The 24,253-nt window shown below is 35.8% G+C and overlaps 2 protein-coding genes and 1 pseudogene across 3 annotated transcripts; all 3 read right to left on the reverse strand.

Annotated features, from left to right (window-relative positions):
• Positions 1 to 1,714: 1,714 nt before the first annotated feature.
• Positions 1,715 to 2,612, reverse strand: LOC120265144 (annotated as a pseudogene).
• Positions 2,613 to 15,278: 12,666 nt separating this feature from the next.
• LOC120264446 (glucose-6-phosphate isomerase, cytosolic-like) lies at positions 15,279 to 17,034 on the reverse strand. Of its 2 annotated transcripts, XM_039272256.1 has the most exons (4): positions 16,924 to 17,034; positions 15,963 to 16,035; positions 15,813 to 15,873; positions 15,279 to 15,319 (listed from the first exon to the last, which is right to left on the reverse strand). In XM_039272256.1, the coding sequence occupies exons 1-4, from the start codon at positions 17,020 to 17,022 to the stop codon at positions 15,316 to 15,318; spliced, it is 237 nt and encodes a 78-aa protein (XP_039128190.1). In that variant the 5' UTR covers positions 17,023 to 17,034; the 3' UTR covers positions 15,279 to 15,315. The 2 variants fall into 2 exon arrangements, with proteins under 2 accessions (XP_039128190.1, XP_039128189.1); XM_039272255.1 differs by lacking the exon at positions 15,279 to 15,319 and having other exon boundaries at positions 15,606 to 15,873.
• A 363-nt stretch (positions 17,035 to 17,397) lies between these two features.
• LOC120265146 lies at positions 17,398 to 18,291 on the reverse strand. Its single transcript, XM_039273044.1, has one exon. It carries the CDS (start codon positions 18,289 to 18,291, stop codon positions 17,398 to 17,400), a length of 894 nt encoding a protein of 297 aa, XP_039128978.1.
• Between the last annotated feature and the right edge of the window lie 5,962 nt (positions 18,292 to 24,253).

Genomic DNA, 24,253 nt, shown 5'->3' on the forward strand with positions numbered 1-24,253 from the left:
TAGGCCAAATCTTGCACAATTTCGGCCGCCAAGAACAACGGATCCGACTCCCATCTGCCGAAACTATTAAAGATGAACAAAACCCGGGCCATAAAATGATCAAGATTTCAGAGAAAACAAGACATGTGTGGATGATCCTCCATTAATTCAGGCATCGATCTTTCTCAGTTGGTCTTCTTTCCTCGTTTCTCCTTCGCCTTTGTGGGTTCATTATCAACAGCGACAGCAATGATGGCTACAGCAAGCGGCAACAGCAACATCGCACGAAGATAGCAGCATCAGTGGCGAGCAGCAACACCATCAAGCGACGACCACGGTGACACTAGTGACAGCATCAAGCAGCGGCAACGGCAAATTTCTTTCTCTTTATATATGTGTATATATATATATATATATATATATATAGATTTGGAGAAGAAAAAAAACGATGACCTTCTTCTTCTTCTTCTTATTCTTTTTTTTCCTCTTCTTCTTTTGAAATTCTTCTCTCTTTTTCTTCTTTTTTTCCTCTCTTTTTTTCCTTCTCCCCTCTTTCTCTCCATTCTTCCTTTTTTTCCTTAGTCTTTTTCCTTCTTCGTCTCTTTTTCTTTTTTATCTTCCTTCTCTCTTTTTTTTCTTCTCCATTCTTTCTTTTTCTTATTCAAATCTTCTCTTTTTTTTTTTCTTTCTCTAGCCAATCCCCTCTAGCTTCCTCCTTCCTCAAGGTTTATGTGGTAGCTCCCATGTCTTCTCAACGGCGGCATGGCAACAATGATGGTGAGCGACGGCAATAGGTAACGCAGCGACAACAGCATCAAGCGGTATGGCAACAACGATGTTGAGCGGTAGTGAGGCAGAAAACTTCAGCAGCAACGGTGTTAGCAGTAGTCGTCAGACACAGCAGCAAGTAATCAAAGCAGCGACAGCGAACCAGCGAAAGCATCAGATATAATTGGCGGCATTATCTCAGCCGCTCAACCATGATGGCGGCTTCAACGATGAACACGACAAGCAGCAACGAGAATGATTTTTCTTCTTATTTTTTTTTTTGAAATTCATATGTCTATATGAATATAAGGAAAGAGAGAGAAAGAGAGGGGTTTGCCCCTTCATTTTTTTCCCACTTTTCCTTCTTCGTCTCTTTTTAAAAGATTTTTTTTTTTCATTCTTATCCCAACTCCTCCCATAAAATCATAGCCCATAGACCAAGTTAGGATAGGATAAGATCCAAAATTAAAATTTTAATTTTTTTTAATTAATTAATTTTTTATTTAATTAACCAATTTATCCGATTAATTTCAAATTTGAAATTAAATTTTTTTTAAAATTAACCCAAGTTACCTCGAGATATGTGTTTGGGTGCTTTGGGATTTGCATTTTCTCATGTTGTCTCGAGATCTGTTTCTCAGGCCACATGAAATTTAGAATCGCCTCAGGATTTTTATTTGGGCTATCCTAAGATTTGAGATTGCTTCGAGATATGTGTTTTCAAGGGCAATCTTGTAATTTGCATTTATACCCCGAGATAAATTCTCAGGGGTAATTTTGTAATTTTCATTCTTTTATTTGCCTCGGGATTTGCATTCTAGTCCAAGACAACCAAATAATTTATTTTAAAGAGAGAATCCAAAATCAATTAAGATTAGGACATTCCAACTTTGATTCTAAACATGTCCATAATTTAAATTTTAATTAATTTAGGATTTGGGTTCTATTAGGACAAATGTTACATTATTTATATATAAACATCTATAGCTCTAGGTTTCTTTGGTGTTCCATTTTTGACATGATTGATTAAATTTTGATTATAAATCCGAGCATTGTCAATAGTTGCTGCAATCCCTCCAGCTGAAGGCCAACGACTCTCTGATATAACAATTCCCACATTAGATCCACCAACCTTATCTAGCGTTGAATACAATGAATCACCTATGGCATCAAATAGGTTTTGATATTGCAATGATCCATCAATTACGACAGTTCCAGGTGATGTAAATAAAGCATATCGAAGATCAATACTCCCAGTGTTTCCAACATAACTAAAGTAAGGGTATACATTAGCCAAGAGAGGTGATCCATTTGAGCTCAAGAACTTGATGATGGATCCCAAAGTTGGTGATGCCACAGAAGAGAATGAACCTGAGGAAGGAGGGTATGATGTGCCTAGGACTGTAGTGGATATAGCGGTCGAAACCTTGATTTGGTTTGGCAAGCCGGCTGAAGTTAATGCCTTAATTATGAATATTTTGCATGGCTTGGAGGACATATTGTGCTAAGTTTCCAGGAATAACTTCATTACCAACTGCAATATACTTGAATTTAACATAAGGCCAATAAGCTTTTATATTATTTTGAACCCAGGTGTTGGCAGCCGAAGCATCAAAAACGAAACATTGGAGATTGTCATTAGGGACAACGACAATAAATGTAATATTTGAGACAATAAATGTAATGTTTGAGCCTTTAAGAGCTTGGAGAGCAACATTGTAAGGATCATAGAGTCTCATGGCATTTATGTTCTTGGATTTGTAGAGGGATACCACAACACTTGGATGGGGAAGATTACCACCAAGTCTGCCATAGCATACCCGAATTGATTGTCCAACTAAAAATAATAATAAATGTTGATCCATGTTTTATGCTCATGAATTGGTTTGCATTATGGCAGAAAAAATAAAGTAAAATAAAAACTTAAGTTTTCATCTGTATTGTTTGTTTATTACTTAAAAATTTTATTCTTTCTTTCTTTTTTAATGAGCTGTTACCTTCTCTAATATTAAAAAAAAATTCCAAATTAATTTTTGTCACCCACCCGACTTTATTAATTTCCAAGTAATTACAGAAGAATTATAGTAAGATATATTTATAAAATTAAAAAAATATATATAATTAATTGCATTACTAAACATGTTCCAAATTAATGGCTTCTAAAACTTCTCGATTTTTAAATAAAATAATTTTTTTTTACTCTCTCCTAAATAGCACATACTTACAAAATATATATATATATATATATATATATTATAAAACATAAAAAAAAAGGAAGTACCTATTGGCATAGTAACAAGCACACCGAGAGCTAATACAACGGCAAACAGTGTGATTGAATTATGTATTGCCATAATGGTTAATGAAGTGTATGATGGAATACATGTAAAAGCACACCACCTTTTTTATATAAGTGAAGAATCCAAGACTGTTTCAATTTTTCCTTCTAGTTATAGTTTTAGTCTTTGCATGGAAATGAATGCATGTTAGCAGTCAAACCCATTCACTAATCACTATATAATGTGCCACAACAGGGTTTTGTGTCTACGCAATGAATTCTGCCCGTAATTTTTCCAATTTTCATTTGGAGTCATATGATTTTTTTCCTCCACGGTCTCAATCTTATCTTTCTTCCAGAAAAAAATAGACAATATTGTTTAAATTTTTATTTCATAAGATAATAAATATCTCTATGATAGCCTATATGTATACATAGTAAAACCCATGATTTTTTTTTTCTGTAATTGAATTCTCTTTTTTGTGTTGCTTATTTATTTATTTATTTATTTAATAGACATACGAAGATAGAGTAATGATATCCTAAACTTATATATATATATATATATATATATATATTGATGAATTCGATATTATGGCTGCAAATTAAAAAAAAAGTAATGATTCATTCCGTTGCTCACAAGACTTTGTGTTGGAATTGTGATAAATTCCATTAGGATTTATTGAAAGAAGATGCGAATGTCATAGTCACACATCAACATAATTTCATAAACTAGAGATAGAATGAGCACACAAGACTAACTGCCCATTTACTATCAATAACTAATCTCACTCTCCAAAGTTAATATTTTATTTATTTAATTTATATTAATTCTAAATGCCCAAAATCTATAAGCACCAATCAAAATATAAAAAAAAAAATTGTTAAAGAACATATAACAAAATTCTCTTGAATATCTTTCCTTTGAGAAATACGGAAAAGCTAGAGTATGATTTCAAGCTCTCGACCAACATACAGCTAAGCTATTTATTTATTTATTAATACAATGATACTAAGCCATTGTTGTATGTCATCAGACTATGTTGAGCCATTTGCTCTATGAGTTCCAATAAAAATAACATAAAAATATTTTTAAAGAATATATACAATTTATTTTTGAAATCTTCTTCTTTTCTAAAATATGAACGAAAAAGTCAGAGGATGGATTCAAACCTTGACCAACATTTATACCACCAAGCTATATTTTATTAATACAATGATACCGAACCCTTTTGGTATGCCCTCAAACTATTGCGAGCTGTGTGGTCTTATTCTCAAATTAAATATGTGCAAGTTTGATGTAAATAGCAAAGTTATATATATATATATATATATATAAGTTGCAAGAGCTAATCAATTGAGTCACTTATCTTCACATGCAAAAATACAAATAAAATTTGTTTCTCTTCTCTTTTCAAAAATATATTATATGCACATATAAATAAATAAATTAAATTAGATGCATAAATACTTATCAAATACAAAAAGAAAGTAGTCTACCTGTATGGTGACAAGAACTCCAAGGGCTAATGCAATGGCAAACACAGTGATGTGATTATGGATTGCCATTGTAATTGATTTACTAGAAGCTCAAGATTAATATATATATATATATATATATATATATATATAGCTTCCAAATCTACCTGTTTATATAGAGGAAGGATCTATGATTGTTTTCAATCTATGCTTCTAAATTCTTGGTATTGACATGAAAATGCATGCATATTAGTGGTCAAATCTATCCCTTAATGAATGTATCATGACAATACATTTGTCTCTATGCAAAGACTATCTAACTTTTGCCTTGGTTTTCCAATTTCTATGTGGAATCACACATTTTTTTTCATTATAATAGTTTTGTTTTTTTGTTTTTCATCTTATGTCGACATCTATCTATTTATTGATATTGATATTTAGTTAGAATATTTCTTAGTGCAATTATCCTGTCCAATTCATTTGAGAAATTAATTATATAATTAAAAAGTTAAAAAAAATTAATTATAAAATAGTTTATAGTACATATCTTGAAATACTAATGATCTATTGGTTTATTTGTATTGGATCTCGTGCATAGATTATTTGTGTCCTTCTAAGGAGATAAGTTCAAATATTAATTCACGGAGGGTGAGAGAACTAGTATGTTGAGGGATTAACTCCATATTTATTTACGTCCCTGACGTAGTTTGTCCGTATTTCATTAAAAAAAATATATATCCCAAATTTTCCTAATTATTTATTAATTCTTTAATTATTATACCATACTAACATAAATTAATTCAATTTATATTTATATTTATATTTTATTATTAAAAATGAAAGGCAAAGCTTGTTTACAAATTTAATAAAGCAAACCAACATAAAATTAAAAAATAAAATTTAGTTCCTCCATAATTTTATACGAAAATTGTTTTAAGTTTTCTATGAACGTAAAATCATATGTAATAATTTAATTTCTTTGGCTACTAATTCATGATGCTATTTAATCTAATATTTAGACTGAGTTTTTTTTAAATTTATTACTATAATTATTTTATTGAACTTATGAAAAGAATTTTTTTACTGTATTTATAAAGAAATAGCAGAAAAAAATTTCCCTCTCGAGTTATGATATTATTAAGTATTTGTGTTATTTATATTTATATTTTTTTTTTTAACATTTTATTTATTTATTTAGTTTTTTTTTTGTGGAAAAAGAATGGAGATAGGCCAAAGACATGATAATAGTTTGAGAGACTTAAGCAAATAATGACTTTTCCATGTACTAACATATATGCTATGGGACAATGAAAATTCGAATTGAATTTTGTTTAAGTACTAGCTAAGTACATGGACGTCTTTTCAAAAAAGAAGAAAAAAAAAAGTACATGGAGTTGCTGTAAGGGTTCTGCTTACACGCTCGGCATAGGGTGGTCCCTCCCATGACACTTGCCATGATAATAGTTTGAGAGACTTCAGCAATAATGATTTTTCCATGTACTAACATATATGCTATGAGACAATTAAAATTCAAATTGAATTTTGTTTAAGTACTAGTTAAGTACATGGACTTTGCACTAAATAGAGGGTGAGTTTTGTGCCATTGGAGAGTAGTGCCATAGAAAATAAACCTTCCTTTATTTTTAGGAGTTTATATAAATAATATATAAATGAATAATTTTTTATATAAAATAGATAAATCATGTTGCATTATAGAAAAAAATTATAAACAATTCAAAATATTGGTAATCGACAAAAACAAAAACATAAATCCATTTATTTTTTAAAAAATAACCTAAAAAAATTGAAAGATTAAAACTTCTCAAACTCCAAAATAAATTTATGTACTGACATAAATTATTTTGTTTTTCTTTATATCAGTGATCGGTGTTTGAAACGGTCATTTTATGACTTTGAAAAAGTTGATTTCAAACATGTGTGTTAATTTCCAGAGGTTTAATGAAAAGACCATACAAATGTAATAATCATCCTTCTATATATCAAAAGTATTTGCTTTTATATTTAATGATATTATTAATATTTTTGATATGTACTTACTGAAAGCGAATTAGATAATCACACTTACAAATTCATTAGATGTCACCAGCATATATAGAGTATATAAGTGTAATAACTTGATAGCCAAGTTGTTATATGCCAAAACGGTTGTCTTGGCGCACAAGTTACGAGGTTAAGTGGCACGCAAGTCACGGGTACATGCACGTGATCTCCGGAGGTTGCTTAGCATGCAAGTCACGGGCCCATGCACGTACAGTTCATGATCTTTTTGGATTAACACCCCCCCATAGTGGGAACGGGAGCAGGGTAGGCATTCAAGCTGGAATAAAACTCTTTGAAGATGAGTATAGGAAGACCTTTGGTGAAGATGTTGGCATACTGTAAACTCATCGACACATGAAGAACAAAGGCTTCTCCCAAAGCAACGCATTCTCGAACAAAATGAAGGTCAATCTCGACATGTTTCATCCATTGATGCTAGACGGGTTTAGTCGAGAGGTAGACCGCACTGATGTTGTCACAAGAAACAACTGTAGCTTGATGTAAAGGCCGGTGCAGTTTGGCGAGGAGTTGACGAAGCCAACAGGATTCGGCGACGGCGTTGGCAATAGCGCGGTACTCAGCCTCGGCACCGGATTGAGACACAGTTTGCTATCGTTTGGAGGACCACGAAATGAGATTATCACCAAGGAAAACCCATAGCCTGAGGTAGATCTCCGAGTGTCGGGGCAGCCAGCCCAGTCGGCGTCAGTGTAGGCGGTGAGAGAAGTTGGGATAGTCCTATGTAGTTGTAGGCCATAGTCAATGGTACCCTTGAGGTAGCGAAGAATAAGTTTGAGGAGATTGGCATGTGGTTCATGTAGATCATGTACGTGAAGACATACCTGTTACATGGCATAAGCAATGCCCGGATGTGTAAACGTCAAGTACTGAAGGGCGCCAGCAATGCTTCTGTAATCAATGGGATTTGTTACAGGGATGCCGATGGAGGAGAGCTTAGCACAAGTGTCGATGGGCGTCCTGCAAGGTTTGCAGTTCGTCATACCGATGCAGGCAAGGATGTCTTCTGAGTACTAGCGCTGGGACAAGAAGAACCCGGCTGCTTTGCGTTGGACGTAGACAACGAGAAAAAAGTGTATGTCACCAAGATCCTTGAGCGAGAACTCACGGTGTAGTGAGTCGATAACGCGACGAAGCAAACTTGATGAGGTGGCAATGAGGATGATGTCATCGACATAGGGTAAAAGATAGACAGTGTCTATGCCATGATGATAGATGAACAGCAAGCGGTCCGTCTTTGAAACCAAAAATCCTAGGGATGCAAGGTAAGTTGTAAAATGACTAAACCAAGCCCGGGAAGCTTGCTTGAGGCCGTACAACGATCGGTTGAGGCGGCGAACATGCATGCTGTGCTCAGGATCGACGAAGACGAAGGGTTGTTGATAGTAGACGGTCTCTGTGAGCGTGCCGTAGAGAAAGGCATTCTTAACATTGAGTTGATGAACCGGCCACTCGTTAACAAGCGCCATGGTGAGGACAGTACACATAGTGGCGGGTTTTATGACCAGACTAAATGTCTCCTCAAAATCAACACCGGGTAACTGAGAGAAGCCACGGAGGACCGAACCCACCTTGTATCGATCCAAGGAGCCATCGGGCTTCAACTTGTGGCGAAAAATCCATTTACATGTAACCACATTAGCACCAACGGGACGTAGAACAAGGTCCCACCTGTGATTAGCATGCAAGGCAGTGAACTCGTGCTCTATAGCGAGGCCCCAATCGTCATCATTGTGGGCCGCATGATATGTCAGTGAGATTGGTGATGGAACAACGATATACAGGTTCAACAGATCAACGGGCAAGTGAAAACAGCGTTTTACTCGGGTTGCCATTAAGTGATCATTGACAACCGGAGGAATAGGTACAACATATGGCAGAGGAGGAGCAGTAGTAGGCTGCTGTGTGGCAGCAGGAGCGGTCCTAGGTGGGCGGCCAATTGGAGGAGGAACAGGGGTAGATGCATGAGTGATGACGGAAAGGAAATCAAAATCAGATGATACCGGCTGGTTAGACCGATCAAAAAAAGGAAAATAAGCTTTATCAAAGGTGGCATGGCATGGCATAAAATGATGATGCGATTTATGGAGAGATAAAGGCAGCGATAACCCTTGTGGTGGTCAGGATAGCCAAGGAAAACACATGGCTTAGAACTCCATGCTTGTGTATGGCCGTGGCGGAGAGATTTGGGTAACACCGACAACCGAAAACTCGGAGATGGGAGTAATCGGGAGATGAGCCAAATAGAGATTTGTAGGGGATGCCAAAATTTAGGGATTTAGTGGTGTGGAGGTTAATAAGATATATGGCTGTGTGGAGTGCCTCGACCCAGTAGGAATGTGGCATGCTAGCTTGGAACAGAAACGAACGAAGAATATCATTGGTGGAGCGGATGATACATTCTGCTTTGCCATTTTGTTGAGAGGTGTGAGGGCATGACATGCGGAGTGAAATGCATTGAGAGAGGAAGTGGAGGCGTGTGGCATGGTTATCAAACTCACCACCACTGTCACATTGAACCGCGTGAATGGTTGAGGAAAACTGAGTGCTAACATAAGTAAAGAAGTTGAGATGAGTGTCTAAAACATCAGATTTTAGACGAAATGGGAACACCCATAAGTAGTGTGCAAAATCATCAAAGACAATGAGATAATACTTGTAACTAGAGAATCTAAGGACTAGCGAGGTCCAAAGATCACAATGTATTAAATCCAAAGCATGGCACACCCATAAGTAGTTTGTGAAGGATGAAATGGGAGACGTACATGTCTGCCTAATTGGCATGCATGGCACAAAGGGTCTACCTCAATTTTATTACATGAGATTTGAGAAGCACTAGCAAGATGGGATAAAGCTTGTTAGCCTAGGTGTCCGAGATGACGATGCCACAATATAGAGGACGGAATATTGACGGAAAGGGAGTAAGGAGTAGGTGGCGGCCATTGAAGAGGGTAAAGGTCACATCGACTATTGCACCTGATGATCACGTTCTTGGTGTTAAGATCCTTCATAGAAAGGCCAAAAGGGCCAAATTTAACAAAACAGTGATTACCTATGGTGAAACGACGAACGAAAATATGGGTTTTAATGAGAGATGGGGTCACAATGACATTATTTAATTGGAAAGAGTGATGAGGAAAATTTATGGAAGCGGTGCCGGTGTGGGTGATAGGAATGTGAGACCTATTTCCTACAATAGCATAAGGAGATGTAGCGGAAGGAATTAGAGAAAAGGAGGAAAAATTACATTGTTCTGAGGTCATATAGGTGGCAGCCCCGGAGTCCATATATTAGTCAGAAGATAGTGAAGCCAGTGTCATGCTGTTGAAGGCTTGCATCAGTTGATTTTAGTCCCATAATGCAGGCTGAGATACAGGGGATGGTGCAGGGGCGTAGACCAGTGAAAGCACAGGTTCAGGCGGGGTCCACATGGTGCTAGTGCCTGGTGTCGGGACTATGGCGGTGAAAGACCTAAGCGGGTGTGGGCCAAGAATCCCTCATGTCGAGCGGGGGCCCTGTCCGAGCCACATATGAATGGACCCAGCCCATGGGTGCTGGAACGATGGCCAGGAGACCCGGGCTTGGCCTCTAGAATGCCCGAGGTTGCGACCACTGCCACCGTTAGAAGAACCGCCACCTCCGTTGCTACAGTTGGTGTTACGGCAGCTGTTGTTGCTATTGGAGTGAGTGGAGGTGCCGCGAGAGTGACCACCGCTGGTAGCCTAGGAAGAAGAGCTGCCGATGTAGCTCTTGGAGTTGTTGGAGCCAAAGTTTCAGGTGTAAGTAATGAAGACAGAGGGTGGGGGGACTCGTTGGAGCCCATTGTTAGCTTTTCGAGGATGAGAGCGGAGCACGTGGCAAGAAAGGTCTGCATAGGATGCTGCATGGACAGTAAGGTGCGCATATAGGCAGAACGCCGATTTAAGCCACGTAGGATGTTGAGGGCGAGGCCTTTGTCGACGATCGGTGTGCCCACAACGGTGAGTTCGTCGGCGAGGGTCTTTTGCTTGCGGCAATAATCGGCCACTAACATCGATCCCTACATGAGGTTGTAAAACTATTGCTCGAGGTAGATGACGCGTGTGTCAGCGTTGTCGTGGTAAAGACCTTCAATATGGGTCCAAATACCATATGCAGTGGCCGAGGAATCCATCACCATGGCGAGAATCGGCAGATACAACAGCATACAACCAAGAACGAACGAGGGTGTCAAGACGAAGCCATTCCGCGTCAGGAGTTAATGAAGAGGTCACGCGAATGTGGTCATTGAGGGCATATTTCTCAAGAACAACCTCGAACAGGCCGCGCCATTGTGCATAGTTGCCCGCCTGAAGTTCGAGGGTGATGGGGATGAGAAGCTTGATGTTGGAGACACTGACGACTTGCGCCTAGAGTGCGGCCTTGGCTTTGTTGGAGGTGCCCGTCATGATGGGAGGGAAAAAGTGGTTCAGGATCATAGTCTATCTGATACCATAAAAGCAAATTAGATAATCACACTTGCAAATTCATTAGATGTCACCAGCATATATAGAGTATGAAGGTGTAACAACTTGGTAGCCAAGTTGTTACATGCCAAAATGGTTGTCTTGGCGCGCAAGTTTCGAGGTTAATTGGTGCGCAAGTCATGGGTACACGCACGCGAACTCCGAGGTTGCTTAGCGTGCATCTCACGAGCCCATGCACGTACCGTGCATGGTCTTGTTCGGCTAACAAATACACCATATTTACAAGATAATTCGGTTAAAAAAATTAAAGGGTAATGTGTTATTACAGTAGTTTGCGTTCCAACTGTTAAATTGAAAAAAAAAAATCAAGGATAAATATCTCTATTTATATATATGTGTGTGTGTTTTATTTGTAAGATTAAAGTTTCTTTATATTTTAATTAGATTTTTACATGAAGCTATCTATCAATTATGTTGGGTTAGTTATTATATTATTTGGATATAGTTTCTAATCTCTATAAAAATTAAATAATTCCAAAAAAAAGCTACTAAATAAATAGAGCTTCCCATTTTTCTTTCCTGTTTTCAACTTAGTGCAATGTCAGTCATTGTTCGTTATCTTTGTTACTTTCACTAAAGGTTTTAAACATATGGGAAGAGCTTGCGAAGGTGGCAGTGGTGTCTATCATCACCGGTTTTGTCAATGAAAAAAGTGTGATAGAGGTTTTACCCTCTATCATCAACCACCAGCTTGCTGGCCCCATCACGCTGGTGAACGACTGCACTTTCTTGGTGCTGCTGGCCAATGGAGAAGAGATGAAAGAGGTTTGTAAACTAGACATCATGAAGGTTTCCTCCAAAGATGGAGGATGCACTTTGAAGGTGACTCCTTAGACAGTCGAACTGGGTGCTGATGGCAAAGCGCGACATCTATCCTTAGGAAGTCATCTCACTCTAGTCAATTCAGTCTTAATGGCGTTCCCAACATATTGGATGTCTGTCTTTAGATTTCCTTGTTGGTTAATAAAAAAAATTGACAGATTCAGAAGAGATTTTTTATGGTCCGGGCAAGACCTTCGGTGTAGTTAATTGTAGGCTGGTGTGTTGGAAAAATATTTGTCATGCTTAGGGGTGTAAGCGAGCAGAGCTACTCGTGAGCTATTCGAGATCGGCTCGGATAATATTCGAATTCGATTCGAAATTCTGTGAGCCGAGCTCGAGCTCGAGCTACTCGAATAGTTTTACGAGTCGAGCTCGAGCCTCACAATACCCAACTCGATAAGCTCGCGAGCCTAATCGAGCTTTCAATATAAATTAAATAAATAAATATATATATATATATAAATATATAATATTATAATTTTTATATCATAATTTTATATATAAGTACATTATATATATCTTATATATGAGCTTAAACGAGCTCGAGTCGAGCTTATATTTACGAGCTTTGATTCGAGCCTAGTAGAGCTAATAGGATGTCGAGCTTCACGAACCGAGCTCAAGCAGCTCGAGTAATACACAAGCCGAGCTTGAACAAAGCAAACTAAGGCTCGAACGAGCTCGAGCCGAGCTTCGAGCTTCGAGCTTTACTTACGAGCCGAGCTTGAGCATGTTAATACTCGGCTCGGCTCGGCTCGTTTACACCCCTAGTCATGCTTGTGATCAAGGAGGCACCGGCATCGTAAACCTAAGTATGTTCAATCAAGCATTGCTCTAAAATGGTGGTGGAAATTCTCGACTGACCCTAATTGGTGCAGTGCAATGGTTGTCAAATTTAATTATAGTATTTTGAACTGGAATTTGTTCCCTAGGTAGACGAGGAGGATCTCGTTCTTCTGGAAAGGGCCGACCAATTGCCCACCGGCGCTTAGGGGTTACATCACCCAAGTCGTTAATTCTGGACTTTGGCTCCTATGCTTGATGTTTTTAGGAAAAAAATTCTGGAAAGGGCTCTTTTCTAGGAAGATCGGTGGCTCAATGGTTGGGCCCCTATGTATCTGTGGCTAGATGTTTTTAGAGATTATCAACATCATTTTTCCACGCTTAGGACTTTGGCTCCTATGCTTGATGATCTCCCTTTAACAGAAAATCTTTATTTTGTTCCACTTCGGGATCAGCTTGCTTCTTTTTTTGGATAGGAGAGTACTGGAGACAAAAAGTGGTGGACTCTCACGGCTAACAAGACCTTTTCGGTGAATTTTTTTTATAACTTTCTGAATGACAGGGGTATGTGTTGCCTAATTTCCAGATGGTTCTGGTTCAGCAATTGATGCGGGACGTATTGAGGAGATGGCATGCGCGTTCATGCGGAAGTGGGACTCGAAGTAATAAGGGTATTTTAGTAATTCGCCGGGCAGTGGAGTTTTTAGGTTACATGCGCAAACTCGTGAGTCATGCATGATTTCGGCCAAATTCCATCGTTTAGGCCTCGAAAACCCTGATTTTGCTATTTTTAGTAATAATTGATTTCGCCATTTCTTTGGCTAGAAATCTCTGATTTGTAAGCCATTTATGGCGTTAGTCTTTATTTTGTTAACTCTTTTATTTCTTGCCGGTATTTGGAAATTTACCAATTTTGGTATATTTTCGAGTTATCTCCGTTTTAGGATTATTTTCATATCTTTGATATTTTTTCCTATTTAATGTAAGCCTATGGGCAAGAGGAATTCAGTTTTGTAATAGTTATTCTCTTGAGTAATAAAATTTACTCTCTTTCCAATTCCTGGCTATCTTTGATCAACAGGTTTTGAAGACTTGTACTGGGTATTCGTGCGCGAATCAACAATTCCAGTATACCGCTGCATCAGCAATCGACCGAGGAAGATTAACCTCTTCAATTGGCTAGTCTCGAAGCATAAGATTCTCTCTCTTGAGAATCTTTAGAGGCGTAGATGCAACAAACTACCAATGGCGACTTGTGTAATGTATCATGAAAGGGTTGAATAGGTTGACCATCTATTTCTCCACTGTTCCTATGCTAAACATGTTTGGGATTATTTTGTTACTTTAATCCATTTGCCTGAACCACCCTGGTTCATGTGTCAAATCTAGGGATCTTAGTGATCCCCTTTAAGGCCGGAGTTCAAAACAATGGGAGATTGTATTTTGAAAGCTCGTGTGGAATATTTGGCTTGTTAATTAGAAATGATCGTATCTTTAATGCTAATGTTGTGCCTGCATTCGCTATTATTTTGAATTGTAATTGAATGATCCTATCTTGGTTTTCAGCTGTTGTAGAGGGTTCCGGAGAGAAGTTTGATGACCCCATCGCTACCATCAGACGCAGTCTGGAGTTTTTGGGCCTTTGATAGGAGGAGATCAGTGGTGTTTTGTCGGCTAAGGAAGCGAGAGACCATTTCACTGGCTAGTTCGTGGTTGATGTTGCCGTCTGGGTTGGGTGGTAGCCGTTTGGGTTATGTTTTTTACTTTTTTGGGTAGCCTCCTGTGGCCGTTTGTGGTAGTCTCTTGGGTTGTGAGTTTTGTTTTATGTGTGACCACCTGTGGCTGTTATATTACATCTAGTGATCTTTCTTTGTTGTTCTGTTTATTTTAATTGATGTGTTTTATCCTTTTTTATATAAAAAAAACTAAAGTTGTTAAAGCCACTAGGAAATATCAACTGCAGTTGTTAAAGCTCAAAAATTTTTCTTATTTCCTTACAATGAAAGGTTTTATATGCTATGTGCTCAAGTTAATTGCCATTCTCATTCCGTCTATTACGTAATGTGTGTTCTCTTTGAGGTGCTTTTTGCTAATAATATTTCTCTGTTCAATTGTTAATGTGGTGACCAACTTAAATGTTCTCCTAAATAACACATAATAACAATATATATATATATATATACATATATATTATAAAACATAAAAAGGAAGTACCTATTGGCATTAACAAGCACACCGAGAGCTAATACAATGGCAAACAGTGTGAATGAATTATGTGTTCACTACAAGAAATCATGTTTTTTGGGGCGGTTTTAAAATCATTTAGCGGCGGTTATAACCGCCGCAAAATGAAACCAATGGCAGTTGCAACACCGCCGCGTATACGAACGTCGGGAGAGTAATTCACGGCGGTTTTATAGAACGGCCGGAACAACGGCCGCGAAATGCGTATGAGAATTCTCGGCGGTTATATAACGGCCATTAAATTATAAAGAGATCGAGACAGAGGAACTCAGAGAAAGTGGCGGCAGTTCATGCCTAAACATCATATAAATATGCAGAAATAACCACTCACGTACAGAATATGTAAAGAGAGTTTCCAATAGCAGGTTAGCATCACCTTCACCTGAATTCAAGAAAACATTCCTGTTGATCAATAGACAAGAATAAATAGTTTTAATAAGTGCATACATATTAAAAAGTGGAACACATCCACAAGGATTGCATATATGCCTACCATGTTCCATGAAAGGTGCAGTTAGGATATAAAATATCCAACTATGCAAAAGACAAATACTCTATAAAGCATTAAAACTCCATTCCACATTCAGTGCCTCGCCAAAATCATAATAGAAGTCCATTCTTGGTCAGTATGTTTCTGGAGGTACAAGCATATTACCAACCTAGAGGAAGTGTACAATTCACTAATATTGAACCTATTACTTTATCTGATAGATCAAACGTCCAATCACTTTTATTCTCATCGGTAAACTCTAGTTAGCAACTTAGTATTGATGGTAAAACTATGTCCACTTGCAAAAACTACAAATAATAACATTAATATACTTCCCAGATTTGAATTACTAATGAAAAAGGTTAATTAAACAATGGAATCATACTTCTGAACAACTGGAAAACCATATTGGAGAGACAAAGGTAACACACCAACAGCACTGCAAACTGCAAGAAGATATTCAGCAATATTAGTGCCACTAAGTTGTTCCAAAATTTAAAGGAATGACAAGGAGATAGGGAATGAGTATATTCACCACTATAACGGCCTCCTACCCAGTCCCAAAACGCAAAATTATTAGCAGGGTCAATACCAAATTTCTCTACAAGCTGCATAGATGACAAGGTCAACTTGATATTTGATCTATGATAAAAGATGATGAATTATAGGATTTCCGCAATGAGCTATGTTTTCTCAAAAAAATTATAAAAATAATCATAATGTAACATGATGAAATATGAGAATCACTAGTTATATTCATCATCACTAAGCATAAAAACTGGAAATTCCAAACTCTAGGTTCCATCAGATAACTAGAAACAGGATACTTTACAATAAACCAAACTTTGCTAGAACCCACAACTATCACTGTATTGAAAATGGGCATCAATTCAACAGGATATTTTACAAGCCTTCGATCAAAAAAGCATGAAAAGTTAATTGAGCGTAATCATTACAAGATCATAATATAGCTCAGAGTACAAACTCAATTAACTTATAAAAATCTCTTAAAATTTCAATGACATGAATTACAGCCAACTGCCACTAAAATCAATGAAAATTGCATAGCTTACAAATGAAAGAAAAAAAGATATAGAAATAAAAACATTACATTTTCATCTGGACAACAAATCCTAAATTTGATGATTTCAAATTTGTATTCCAAACAATAAAAAAAAAAAGGAATAGTGCCCATACCTTAACAGTTAAAACATGTGCACATGCATCAACAAATAGCAAATAGTGAATAAAATCCATGAAACATGTATAACATATAAAATGAATACAAACAAAAAAGTATTCGCCTTTAGTGGAGAAAAAAGAACACAATAATATTATTATTATCATTATTATCAAATTATTCTCAAACACAAACAATTCTCTTTTTTTAAATAATGAAATGGTGCTTAAGCGTAATCATGTGTGGATATGCATCAACTAGAAGCCACTAGTGCATAACATCAATATAGGAAGCAGGGGTTGAAATATAGAAATACCGTAAGATTTGTACTGACAGCTACCATATGCTTTGCAACAGCCTGGTGCCTGAAATGAAAACAACCAAGCAAATATGATGCAAACAAAACTATTATCATACAATAGTGTAACCAGAAGAATCATATGTATCAGCGCCATCATACCACAATTCTTTCAACTCCCTTATTAGAGGTTGTAAGTAAACATCTATATCATTTCCTGGCATATGTTTACCAGGAATTATAGTTGAAATGATAAAAGATGTATGTTTCATACACACCCATGGTGGCATATTGTATGGTATGAGAATAATCGGCCAAATGCTATAACTTTGACTCAAATTTCCATGCGGATTAAATCCATCAGTAGCTAGTGAAAGACGCACATTCCGAGGGTCTCTGCCGAAACCAACTATGTGTTGAATCAAATCTTTTCCATGCTTTCGAATCTCTTGGATGTCTCAAGAGGCCATCGTTATTGCCATCCAAGTCAGGCTATCTCATATCCTTTGCTGTCTTTGAAGACAAAAACAACCTTTGTAAACGAGGTCTCAATGGAAAATATCTGACCACTTTTGCAGGAATCTTCCTTCTAGCTTTATTACCATTGGATAAGGAATCTGATCCACCCTTCCTTTCCTTCCACCTAGAAGTATTACAAATCTTGCAATTTTGTCTATCTTCATCTTCTTCATTACCCCAATAAAGCATGCAATTATTTGGGCATGCGTGTATTTTTTCATAGTTCAATCCAAGCTTTGTGATGGTTTTCTTCGCATCATAGAAAGAGCTTGGAATTTTTATATGCGGAAATGCATCATGTAGCAACTCCAATATCATCGTCATTGCCTTATCGCTCATTCCACATAGACACTTGATGTGGTACAATTTCAATATAAATGATAGTTTTGAATAATTTGCACACCCTTCATACAGAGGTTGTTGATCATCATTAGATAACTCATGAAACTCGTCTGTTGCATTCCTAGTTTGGTTCACATTTGGTATGTCATCATCTATTTGTCTGACCCCTTCATCTACTGTTTGAAAGGCTTCCTCAGAAATAGGTTCATGTACTCCAAAAGCATCATTTACCATATCAATAATTGGATCTTGAACGACAACATTTCTTTGTGAAGCAATTTCGATGTTTGCTGGAGCATTAGTTGTTTCTCGTGGATGGGACTCTCCGTGAAGGTACCAAATTGTATAACCTTTTGGAAATTGTTTGCAAATTAGATGATCGTATACCTCGTCACGATTTAGACGCTTACTAAATCCACACATAGGACATGGACAGAGTATCATATCATTAATTGAACCATGCCGAAAAGCAAATTCAATAAAATTCTTAACACCTTGGTCATATGCAACTGAGTTTCGCGGCATTGTAATCCATGATTTGTCCATGTTTAGTTAAAACTGTCTAAAAGTAAACAACACAAAATTTATTTATTAATATAAATTGTTCAAATTAAGCCTAGACAAATGACTTAGTAAATACCATAAATTAAAACACTTACCAATATTTATAGTGTTATATTTGTCTGTTCACATTGTACAAGTTGTTCATATTATTAGTGTAATTTGTTCTCTAAAATGGTCCTCTCACATGTTGCATCTATTTCCTAATTGCTTTAGTTAGAATTTATCCATATTAACATCATAGCAATAATAATTTTGCTAAACAAGTTTAAATATCATTAACAAATGGTACCTTAATTGATGGAGACGACCACCACCAGTAGTAAGAAAATATCAAGAAAACCCTACAAAAGAGGGAGAACGCTTTAGTAAAGAAGTATACAAAGAAATGTAGTGATTCCTTTCAAAGCAAACATTTATAACGGCAAAATAAAAGTTAAGTTTTTGGACAAGTGCGTGGCTTCACAAAATCACATTAAAAAAGAAGATGGAGGTATATAATACTATTAGCATAGCAAAATATACATAAACGTTGGTTCCATAATCATTAAAAATAGAGTGAGCTACAGCTATAGATATGATTGTAAAAACATCTGAAAAGATTGTAAAAACAGAGAAATTAAATGAAGAGATGAACAAACAACCAAGAACATGGTAATGATAACAGTATGTATACAAACACAAGGAATAAGATGCTGATTCTAGCATGCAGGAGGTTTTTTTTAGAATAAATGAAAAGGTTTTCAGTATGTATACAATGAAAATTTAAGAGAACTTTGCACTCATATAGGAAATTGTCATTTTGATTAGATCTCTAAAACCTCTCAACCATCAGAACAATCTCAAAAACTATATCATGTTAAACAACGCAATTAAAAATAAGAAAGAAAAATTCTGAAAATTTCATAGTTTAACCAAGTTCATATGAGCACACACTCATAAAATTTATTTAAGAAGCACAACAAGTAGAAGTCCTAAACACCAAAAGAAGCAAGAAAATTCTGAAAATTGCTTCCTTCATGTATTATATGTCAAGAAATTAAAATTACATGTAGTAAATGAATGGTAGAATCTTGGTGCTCCACAATGACTTTTCATTTCTGCCTTTTCAGGGGCTGATTTTAATACACATCTTCATCTTACTGTCTTTTGGCATTCAGTAATATATTTATGAATGCATGTGATACAAGATTGCATATTTGTATAGTTTAATGGATTTTAGATAACATGGGCTGCCAGGGACTTAAAAAACACTATTTTCATTCATGTTAGAAGCTAGCCTGTTTCTATCAGGGTAGGTTCAATGTATACTAACTAATTAGAGTTCATTTAGGTTGGTTGAATGTCATCATATAAGATGCACGAAAACATCTTATAACCATCTTTGCCATGCACTCAAAACCAGAAATTCAACTTAGAAATGCATAAGTATTAAAACAAAATGAGGTGATCAATCGCTTTCTATAACATATGAATGCCGAAAAATTTGAAGAATACAAACTCTGAACAATAAACAACTATTTCTTTTGTAAAGCCATGTAAATGTTGCTAAGTAAGGCAAGAGACAAACAAGCAAGAAAACCAAGGGTTAAGGAGGTGCAAACTCTGGTTTTTATAAATTTAATTATCTGTCCTGCAACACTATCTATTCTAAACAAAACAAAAACCTCAGTTCTAACATTATAGGCACAAATTTAAGCTATCAAAAAAAGATGCCAAAATAAATAAATCATAATTCATTAATAAAAATTAACATAGTACAAACAGTTCTAAGTATAAAATCAACTCTTTGAGGAGATTTTAAAAAAAATCCACAATTTAAGACAATACTCCTTGCATATCAATTTATGAATATACAAGGTAATTTTGAATATAAACATCAGAGACAAATCCCAGTTTTGTGGCATAGATATATATATATATATATATGAATCTAAGCTTCAGCAAGTGCTTGCAAATATATATATATATATATATATATATGAATCTAAGCTCAGCTAGTGCTTGCAAAATATTAGGCAAAAACATATACACAAATAAAGATGCTAGTAATATTTAGCCGAGTGCTTGGAAAAAGATCATTCTTTTTTCGCCTTTTTCATTAATTCCTCTTATTCTCTTGTGCTTGACTTGAGGGTAAGGAATCCTGGTCTATAGAGATGGGAACTAACCATGGGCAACCATAATTCCTTACTTGCCCGCAACACTAACTCTGAATTAGCTCAAGAAACTAGTAATATTCGGGACTGATTTGTTAGCAAAGAAGATACAAACAAACAACAAACAGACTCGTCAAAGAGAAGACAACTTACACCAGAATCGCCAAATTGCAGCCCCTCAAACTCGGTAACACAAGAATTTAAGTTGCAAATAATAGCTTAAACTTTAACACGTGACTTTTAAGCCGCAAAGAGGAGCGACCATTTTTCCGATTTTTCGGAGAAGTCGGGAAAATAAGGTTAAAAACCACCACCAACCATCAGTGCCTAAAGAGCGCTTTTTGGATTGAGAAATAAAGGGCCAATTCACTCTAGGAGAGCATCTTATATCAGGTTAACAAGTATAATTTCACATTATGACAAAATCACGCTTAGCACACAAAGAACTCTTCAACTATATGTATAATTCATCAATCACATGGATTGAGCATAACAAGGACGGATCAAAACTGAAACAAAACAAACCTCTAAATCCCCCAAAGAGATGTCAAAAACCACGCCCAATGCCAAAAACCTCGGCAACGAATAAAAAGAACCAGAGCATAACTGCATAAGCATGGCTATCAACTAACACATTGGACATACGCAAACAATGGAGAAGAATTGATGCATGAAAATAAGATGCATTAAAACATCGTTAATGAATTGATGAGAAAAGAGATCAACTAATAAACATTAGGACAAAAGAAGAATTGAGTAAAAAAAATAGGAATCAATTAAAACCTTCGAAAAAACCACAAAGAAGCAACCAGATCATCAATTGATGGCTTGAAAAAACAAGATCACCAATAATGTTTCAAAATGAGATGATTTACCGTTGAGATTAGTGAAAAGCCGAGATTGAATGAAACAAGTGGTTGATGGCCGGCGTGTTGGTTAACGATCGAAGGCAGCAAACTCGGATGGATCGATGGATTGATGGCCGGGAAGAGGAGAGAGATGGACGGGAAAAGGAGAGAGGAGAGAGATGGCCGGGAAGAGGAGAGAGAGGCAAAAGGGAAAGTGGAAAAACCCTACAAGCGAAGCGGCCGCAAATGGGGCGAGAGAAAAGAAAGGAGTCGTTGTCGTCCAACGGGAAAATAATAACGTTCCCGGCGGTTTGTTACACAACTGCCGCCTATTACATAGCATCCTCGGTCTGCTCGGGATCTAATCGCCGCGAATACTCACTGGAATTAACGGCCGTTTTAACCAAAAACCGCCACCAAATGAAAGAAAAACACCGCCGCTTCATTTAATCGCCAGTTTCTAAACCGCCTAATGTGCAACATCAGGCCATTTAGGTAAAAACCGCTGAAAATGAGTGCCGCGAAATCACTAATTTCTTGTAGTGGTTGCCATAGTGATTAATGAAGTGTATGATGGAATACATGTAAAAGCATACCACCTCTTTATATAAATGAAGGATCCAAGACTGTTTCAATTTTTCTTTGTAGTTATAGTTTTAGTCTTTCCATGGAAATGAATGCATGTTAGCAGTCAAATCCACTCACTAATCACTAACGTGCTATCACACCAGGGTTTTGTGTGTATGCAATGAGTTCTGGGAGTAATTTTTAAATTTTCATTTGGAGTTATATGAATTTTTTTCCTCCTTGGTCTCAATCCCATCTCTCTTCCAGGAAAAAATAGACAATATTGTTTAAATTTTTATTTCATAAGATAATAAATATCTCTATGATAACCTATATATATATGTATATGTAGTAAACACATGATTTTTTTTGTCTCTGTAATTGAATTTCTCTTTTTTGTGTTATTTATTTATTTATTTAGTTATTTATTCAATAGACATATGAAGATAGAGTAATGATATCCTAAACTTATAGATATATATATATATATATGTATATGTATATGTATATATATTGATGAATACGATATTATGGCTGCAAATAAAAAAAAACAATGATTCATTCCATTGCTCACAAGACTTTGAAGTGGAATTGTGATAAATTCCAATAGGCTTCATGGAAAGAAGATGCATGTGTCATAGTCACACGTCAACATAATTCCATAAATTAAAGATGGAAATGAGGACACAAGACTAACTGCATGGCGCCAAAATTCTTCGTCTCTCATATGGAATTTTCTTAACTTTATTTTCCATGCGCGCATTTACGTTTGACAATACATTCTAACTTATTATTTATCAAAGATAATTATTAAGACTCTGTGGATTTAAAAAACTATATATAAATAACACGTCATTTTTGTTTTTATTCTCTCAACCTTTTTAACTAAAAAATAACTTTTGAATAAGGTTATGTGTTAATGTTGCTTAGACAGCGAGTAATCCATTATTCTCTTTCAAAACTAAAATATTATAGAAAGTTAATTAGGTTGGTTAACATAAATTAAAATCATCATAAAAGTTATTTGAATAAAATGAAGGCAAGAAGTCAAACAGTCAAGTCTCATGAAGTTAGGAGTTAGATAATAATTAATGTTGAATGTGCTATCTTTTATGTCTCTGGAAATAATGCGTGTGAAAGTGGAATAATATTTATAGAATTTTCAAAGATGAATTTTACGCTTTGGAAGGATTTTATCTCAAACAGTTTATATTTCTTGACCTTTTAATAAAGAAAATGGTTAAATTGAATTCTTCATGTTAACATATAATATTTTAGGAGTTGGTGTAGTTATATATTGCATGCAACACATATACATGTGTATGTAATTTTTTTTATTTTTTATTTTAACAAAGATGAGCTGTTTGAGCACTAAAAAAACCAAGGGCATACATAAATCTCAGTGGAGCAAGTGGGGACGGGACTCGTATATATATGGGTGTTGGAACCACTCTCACACAACTATAATTCGAGCTCTCACCACTTGTGAAAGATTCTAACAGAGACCCAACTATCAATGGACCACCTGATCGTTGATCATGGGTTGCAATTATACAGCAATTTTGGTCTCCCATAATTATCCATCAGTCCATTTCATTAGTTTATAATAAGTCTTTGTTTTTGGCAAAAACAGTCAAATAAATATATTTAAATATCGACCAAAATTTTTTATTTTATTGATTTAAATAAATATAAGATATAGGTTAGAGACAAATGCCCTTGACCTATTCTTTATTTGGTCTAATGTGATTATTTTCTAATTTTATTTTAAGTAGTTCTCCTACGTTATTTGTTACTTCATTTTCTTGTTGCACTACTACCTCATGCAGTTATATGAAGAATGTAAGGATTGCATTTATTTAAATAATTAACAGTAATTATAATTGAAATTTATTCTTTTAACATACCATTCTTATATTAGGAGAGTTGATATTTTATTCCTTTTAAACTCATAAGTTGAGAATTTCATTTAGTGACTTGTTCATATTTTTTAGTTAGTATTTCATTTCTCTTTTTACTTAAAGATAGAAGATTCGATCTTTTCACTTGTCCATTGATGAGTGCATTATATATATAATACACCTTGTATATATGTTTTTCTTGTCATTTAGCATTTGATTTGTATATTTCGGTACTACATTGGGTATTTTTGTGTTTCTGTAAAGATTAACAGGTCTTAGGATATTAGAATGAGTATTAGAACGGAAACAGCATCAAAAGAACTCATTTGCAAGCTTCTAGGATAAGCACAAGCATGCTTTTGAGCAGTACAGTTTACAGGTTTTCAAAAAAAATATCAAAAGAAGGAAAGCATGGTCACAGAGCTAAGAGCACGAATTTTTTTTATTTTTT

This window comes from Dioscorea cayenensis, chromosome 7 (genome assembly GCF_009730915.1).
Source record: "Dioscorea cayenensis subsp. rotundata cultivar TDr96_F1 chromosome 7, TDr96_F1_v2_PseudoChromosome.rev07_lg8_w22 25.fasta, whole genome shotgun sequence".
NCBI classification, from domain to species: domain Eukaryota; kingdom Viridiplantae; phylum Streptophyta; class Magnoliopsida; order Dioscoreales; family Dioscoreaceae; genus Dioscorea; species Dioscorea cayenensis.